Source organism: Juglans regia, chromosome 12, assembly GCF_001411555.2.
Source record: "Juglans regia cultivar Chandler chromosome 12, Walnut 2.0, whole genome shotgun sequence".
Taxonomy (NCBI): Eukaryota; Viridiplantae; Streptophyta; class Magnoliopsida; order Fagales; family Juglandaceae; genus Juglans; species Juglans regia.
Genome location: NC_049912.1, coordinates 19057119 through 19064444, shown reverse-complemented (window position 1 = coordinate 19064444; position 7326 = coordinate 19057119). Strand labels below are relative to the sequence as shown.

The window sequence follows — 7326 nt, the reverse complement described above, 5'->3', positions numbered from 1 at the left end:
TTACATCGACCTTTAGTTCACTTTTTTAAAAAATAATAATAAATCCAAAATTGACTATTAAAATCACCGTAATTACGTCATCATATAAGATAAGAATAAAGAAAATATTAATAAGATTGGCAATGTACTAAATAATATTTTCTTAAAACGTGTATTTATCAATGTTTAGATTTCTTACGTACCGGTTGATACGGTCGAAATATATCATTTTTGTGATGTAGCTAATACAAGAAAGACTGTTGTTTCGTACCAGTTAGAATTTATATCGTTTCGATCTGTACCGATCGATATTTTAATATTTTTATTTTTTTTACCCTTCAATTCATATCAAATTATTTATAATTTATATATATTTATATATTTATATATAAATTATTTATATATAAATTATTTTAAAATAATATCATCTCATTTCAATATTTCGATTGAAACGATATCTCAATTATATCTCAATTGAAACCATGAAGAATACGGTATTCAAGATATTCGGTATGTAAAGCTATTGGGTTGTAGACGTGAAATTAAATAAACTAGAATTCGAACGTGCGACTACGAGGGACCCACGTTTTGACTGGGAAGTCATTTGCATGTATGGTACTTTGAAAGAGGGCGCCACCCCGGCAGATTTACTTTGAAATTTTAGTTGTCCGAGGAAAACGTGAGCAACTCAACGTGGCGTAAAGACTGGTCTTCTGTGGCCATTATGGAAGCCAGCTCTACACTCTTTTAAATAAACTCGTATTTAATTACTTAATATATTTTGTTTTAAATATCCTCTTTTTTTTTATTTTATTTGCCACTTCTTTTACTTTGGATTAAATAATTTTTAATTATTTTAACTTTAAGTAAAGATAAAGATTTGAAAAGGCATTATAAATAATAAATAATATATATAATAACTGAATTAATTTTATTAAATATAATATAAAATTAATAAAATAGAAGGATTTGTAGTTTTTTTTATTTATCTAAATAATATTTATCTTAAATGCTCGAGGGGGGCTGTTTCAAGTATTGCGGCCGCCACTATTTCTGCCCGGAAGCCTAACGAATAGGTCCAACGAAAAAAGAAAAAGAAATAAGGGCCAAATTCAATACATGACACGTGGCGTATTCTCAACCCCCTCACTGGCCCACTTTGGTGGCTTCTCTTACAACTAAAAGCCCGCACGCTGCCTACAAAGATCCCCCGCCGCCATGCCTCTATCTTTCATCATCTCAGATCTCTACTATATATTCTACATGATCACGTGTTTGTACATCCTATTTTAATCAACTTCCCACGTGCGAAGCTTTTTTATTCTTTAGTCAAGATTAATTTGATTTATAAGTTTTGAAATATATATTTTTGATATAGTCATTTTTTTTTTATATCAAACCCATCACTCTGATTTCAATCTCTCTCCTCAAACTCTTTCTCTCTCTCTCCTCAAGCTTTCTCTCTCTCTCATCCAACCCCTATCTCTCATCAAGCTCTCTCTTGTCAAGCTCTCTCTCACCGAACCCCCACTCCTCTCTCTCATCAAGATCTCTCTCTCATTTTTGGATTAGTTTAATTTTCACCAAGGCTAGTGCTGTTTTAGTAGACAACTTTATGCACCGGAAGATAAAGATTCATAGAGAAGAGGGGAGAAGAGGATTCTTTGGCACAAGAGATGATTTGGGAGTATAAATCGATTTATTTTTATGGATTAGTGAACCAGAATGCCACGTAGGGTATATGGTGTAAAATATTTAAACTGACTGATGAGAAGCTTTTTTCATAAATTTTAAATAGACAAATTTTACAATCTTTTATAAAAAAAAAAAAAAAAAAAAAGTGAATTTTAATAAATAAATAAATAAAGTTTTTTACACCTTTTTAAAATTGAGTCTATATTTTTATAAATTCTAATACAAAATTTACCTATTTAAAATTTATTGAAATCATTTTTCTTTAGTACGTAAATAATAAACTTCCTTAATTATAACAGTGTTTCTAAGTTGCCGGTCAGCGAGCAGTTTGTCCGTACGTCGGCAGGCAAAAGAACAAGTCACTAGTGGAATCGTACTTTTGGGTGGCCTAGCTTTGATCATGCAACATGATAACATCGTTTTATTTTTGTCATCTTTACATAGTTGTCCTTATTGGGCTAACTTAAGTTCTACACGTCCGCCAATCATGGAATGACACGAGTATAAATTAATTTTTTTTTTTTTTTTTTTTTGACAATCTAGAACATGAGAACTTTAATCCAACCTCCATTCATTCATTCATGCCCCATAGACAAGGTTTCAAATTTGACACGACATAATCTAAGTATATTTTATTGGCTTCATAAGGACTTTGTATTGAAAGTGGTGGAAACAATTATAGATCTCTTTAATATTGCATGATTATCTAAACGCGTAATTCTTTTTTTACTGTTTATATGATATAATTCAATTTAAAAAATAAAATTTAAAATTTAAATCTTATAAATTAAATTTTACTATTTAAGTAATGTAGATAATGTGTTGTACGCATTGATTTAAAAATATAATAACTCAGATTAAAAAAAAAAACTCAAATTAAAAAATTTTCAACCCCATAAGGAAAAAAAAAAAAAAAAACTGCAACAAAGAAAAAAAATTCTTTCTAAGTACCAAAATAGCTAGCTAGGATCTTCGATCTACTCCAGCTGTGCTCATTCCACGACATTTTGTACATTTAAATACAAAATCTATATGTATCCTACATTAAAATCATTAAAATTCTTCATTTTTTTGTCCATTAATTTCTGGACTTTCATTAGCTAGCTTGCAGATCGCACCCTGTTCCCCATTTTTCACATTTCAAATGCCTGTGTTGTGGAGCTGCTGCTGAAAAAACCACGTGTCCTCAACATTCCATAAATTGTCCGATGTGTCCCCACCTTCCAACCACTGGTTGTTCTGTTCCATGGCTTGGAGATCCAATCCAGTATTGAAATAATTACCAGCTGGGCTAGTTAGGCTCTGGCCCTGGAACCCAGCAATCGGGAAATAATCCTGACTAGGGTTGTTATTGACCGGGATGTTAACGTAGTAGTCCGTGAACTCCGATACCTGCGATATCTGATCGGTGCCGTAAGAGTCCGACGAGGCGGCGGTGCTAGAATTCTCCGGGGTGCAACTTGGAGTAGTCTTTGCAACCCCAAAGTCAGGTGGCAAAGCCATTTGGCCCTTGTGGACGTCAAGGTTGTGATCATGATGATGAGTGTTGGTAGTGATGGTTGAGGTGGTCGAGCCGGCTGAAGATGTTCCGTTCATGGTGGTGGCCGGAGCAGTCGTTGCGGTAGCGGCCGCAGCGGCTTGAATTCGCTCGACCAACCTCGGCATCCAAAGGTAACGCATGGCATCCTTGAATTGTTTGCTGTTCACGTCGCATTTGAGCTGCTTGGCGTGCTTTTGAACCCGGGTTCTCCAATAGTTCTTGATCTCGTTGTCCGTTCGTCCCGGCAAGTATTGTGCAATTTTAGACCATCTGAAGTTACAGATAAAAAAACCAGTACTTTAGGTTATTTAGGATTAGGGTTAAATCGAAAGAACCCCGGCCAACATGGAGAAACGATATTAAACAGTTCCGATTGACTATGTACTAAAGTACCTGTTTCCCCAACGAGAATGAAGCTCAAGAATCATGAGCTGTTCTTCTAGGGTGATGTTTCCACGTCGAACATCGGGTCGAAGATAGTTGAGCCACCTTAATCTGCAGCTCTTTCCTGTTCGTTTCAGACCTGTTTGCAGAAACCCAAATATTTGGTAAAGTTTCTAGAAAACGAACATGGAGAGGGGGAGAATAGGAGCATTTTTATTCCGTCTTGTACTTTTTCTGCCTGTGATCACTTTATGGGTGAGTGCTGTAACAATTATATATGTTTTATAAATATTCAGGTGTACGTACGGTTGAACGAAAAATAATCTAGCATATCTCATGATCATGATATATAGATATACATGCATATATAATATATATATATATATATATATATAAACTTCTGAATCTATCATCATTCTGTGCGTCTTCTTTATATCATCCTCTAATCTTTGGGTCTTTGTGCCAGAGAGATTAGATTTGAGAAAAAAGAAAGCAGAAATCCAAATTCCATACCAGAATTTTAAGAGAAGAGAAAAGTAAACGAAATCAGAGACAGATCAATCGAAGGGCGAATGAAGCAAGAGACATGAGGACTGGAGGACAAGTTGAAGACACGTTGTCAACATGTTTTTTGGCTTATCCATGTAATTAAAGTCAGGAAACACGGTTCCATACATGGTATGCATAGAAAAATCATGAAAAAGTTAAAAGCGAATGGAGGGTTATCTGTATATTTACCGGCAGCTCGAGCAAGGGAGTTCCAGCGACCCTCGCCGTGATTGGTAATGTAATTGATGAGCGTGAAGTCCTCATCAACAGTCCAGGGACCTCTCCTAAGGTCCATGGTCTCATCCTCGCTGCTTTGAACGTTGGAGCTGCGACCTCTTGCTGCTTTAACATCCATCAAATTCCCTTAAACGGGGGAGCTGATTGATTGAAAGCAAAAGACCTTTTGGGTTTTGATCAGAGTTTTTGAGAGAGAGAGAGAGAGAGAGAGAGAGTTGGATTAATACAAGAAGGATTGGGGATGGTGGGTTTTTATAGATAGATGGAAGAGTTTGAAAAAAGTGGCAGCCTGATACAGAGAGAGAGAGAGAGAGAGAGAGAGAGAGAGCCGCAATAGGGTGATGTGGTTTAATCAACGCGTAAGCTTTGGCAGTAATTATGATTAAAAAAAATTTCTTTCTCCTCTCCCATGGCAGTAGCAATTATAGTCAGCAACAGGGCATTTGAAGTTTGACGCTTTGACTTTCCTCCCCCAACTCTGTTTGTAGGTGATTTTATCGTCGCTTCCGTGGAAATGCTTTCCTCCTTCTGGAAAATTGCACTCCATCTTAGTGTTTTAGGCACACCACCAAAATAGAAAAGAAAAAACTCTTGAAATTGTGTCTAAAATAACATCCGTTTCTCACGTATATAGAAATAATTTGTACAAATTTTAATAGATAAGTTTTACGTATACTTATTATAAACAAATAAATTTATTTGCGAAATTCACATTTTTTACAAAAGATTTGTATACATTCATCTATTTAAAACTTATAATTAACATTATATATATATATATATATATAGAGAGAGAGAGAGATCATGGTCTTGCGTATCGAGCATAGGAATTTTTATTTGTGGAAGTACAATACTATTTGGTGAGATAAGCATAGGGCATAGAGACGCCATTCCCATAAAAAAGGAACAAAGAATCCCACAGCCCTATAAAGACTCATTCATTGCCTATAAAGAAAAGAAGCACCTAACATGAATCGTTTTCATCAGTACCGTACAAACAGCACATGGGGCTAGCTGCTTGTTAATTCTGCCAAAAATAATTATATATATATATATATATACCTATCATCTTCACACACCATATTTTTATTTTTTATTTTTCTTTTAACAAGTATGTAGTGTATGAATGATAAGTAGAACAATTCAATTAATTTAATAAAAATAATAAATAATAATTTTAAAATATATAAATTAAGTATGTGGTGTAAGATGATGAATAACATCCCTCGTAGAGATTAATTACAATACTTAGGTCGTGTTCGAAACAAATAGTCGTGGTAGATTTTCTCATAATTTTCTTAGAACTTTCAAATCCAAATATATTTATGTTAAAACAATATGATCAATGATTCAATTATCACATCTTAATGTACCTCAATTTTCACAACACCCAAGTATTTTTAACATGGCTTTCACATAGCTCAAAATAATTTCTCACAAATTTAGTACTCAAACATGAATCACATGATATATATTTTCATTGACAACATCATGACCACATTTCACTAAATATTTTCAATCGAAATTATATATTCTAGCGCATCTATTTGCTTTCACAAAACTACTTCATGAATAAAACCAATGATCTTTAGAAATTTCAAAAATTATCAAGAAAAATTTACATATGACTTTATTAATTGTCAAGAAATTCCAAATATCTCATAATTAATCTCCAATTAAAATATCTTTTTTTTCTTCAATATAATTAATCTCTAATTTTCAAGTCACAAAATGATGATTTTTTTTTTCTCCCTCTTCGGGAGGGAAATTTGGTCATTTCAAAGATTAGAAAACCACGTTCATATAGATACATATATTACAATTCAAGTTTTGAATTATGAATTAATATTGTCAACTACCAACCAAAATTGATAGGTGGGAATCACGTTGCAAAATGCATGATGCAGGCGTGGGTGGTGTTTCTAATGACAAGGGCATGCAACATGAAAACTTCCATTGTTCAGCATTAATGCGCGCGCGCGATTAATGCACGATAATTAAGAAGGTACTCTTTGATCACTTTCAAGCCAACTAATTAAGGTTTTTTCTGATCAACCATTGAAACCTAGCTAGCTTAGAGTATTGGTATTGGATTAATCATCTCAACCTTTAAAATTTGACTAATAAGAAACTTTTTTACTTTTAGCCAATCACTCAAAACTTAAAATCTATATTGAATTAATCATCATACTCTCTATAAAAATAAAATATTATTATATTTTTTTATTATTAATATTTCTTTAATTAAATTATATAGATTAACATTACTAATATTATAATTTGTTATAAGATAATTAAGGTTATTGCGTTATTTTGTACTTTATAAATAATTAATAAAAAGTTTATTCATATTTTCTCATATTATTATATAAATTTTTGCTTGATTTTAGATAGATGCAAAAAATAATTTCTTAATTATTTTTATATTTTAAAAAATGTCAAAAGAAAGATAATTAATATTATTTTATAAAAATATAATTAATAATAAAAAATGTATCGTAATTCTAGGGATGAAGTTACACTAGAGGGAAGGAAAAGGGAAATACAGGAAATAATAAAATATTAGAATGAAGATGCTCTAGTTCCCTTCATATTTTTTTCTATGAATGAAGTTACTGTAGCTCATCTTCCAAATCAATTGTGTTTAGCTAATCCAATGTAGCAGAAATTTAGTAGACATTCTTCAAAATATGATTTTAACTGACATTTAACTAAGCCAATACCAGTGCTCTTAAACATTATTGTACGTGGGAGGGTTATTATATATATAGTCCTCACCTTTAATTCTTTTATTTTTTTTTTCTTATATATATATATATATAGGGTTTACGTGCGAGGCACGTTTGTCCTGTTTTATTATAAAATAAATTACTCTAAAATATAAACATCCAGTGTAAAAGAAGAAAATTTAATGATAAGGTTTACGAGGATATTAATATAGC

At 32.4% G+C, this 7326-nt stretch overlaps 1 protein-coding gene across 1 annotated transcript; it reads right to left on the bottom strand.

Moving 5' to 3' along the window:
• Window positions 1–2610: 2610 nt before the first annotated feature.
• On the bottom strand, window positions 2611–4605 carry LOC108994722 (transcription factor MYB108-like). Its single transcript, XM_018970048.2, has 3 exons — window positions 4337–4605; window positions 3608–3737; window positions 2611–3484 (listed from the first exon to the last, which is right to left on the bottom strand). The coding sequence occupies exons 1-3, from the start codon at window positions 4500–4502 to the stop codon at window positions 2815–2817; spliced, it is 966 nt and encodes a 321-aa protein (XP_018825593.1). The 5' UTR covers window positions 4503–4605; the 3' UTR covers window positions 2611–2814.
• Between the last annotated feature and the right edge of the window lie 2721 nt (window positions 4606–7326).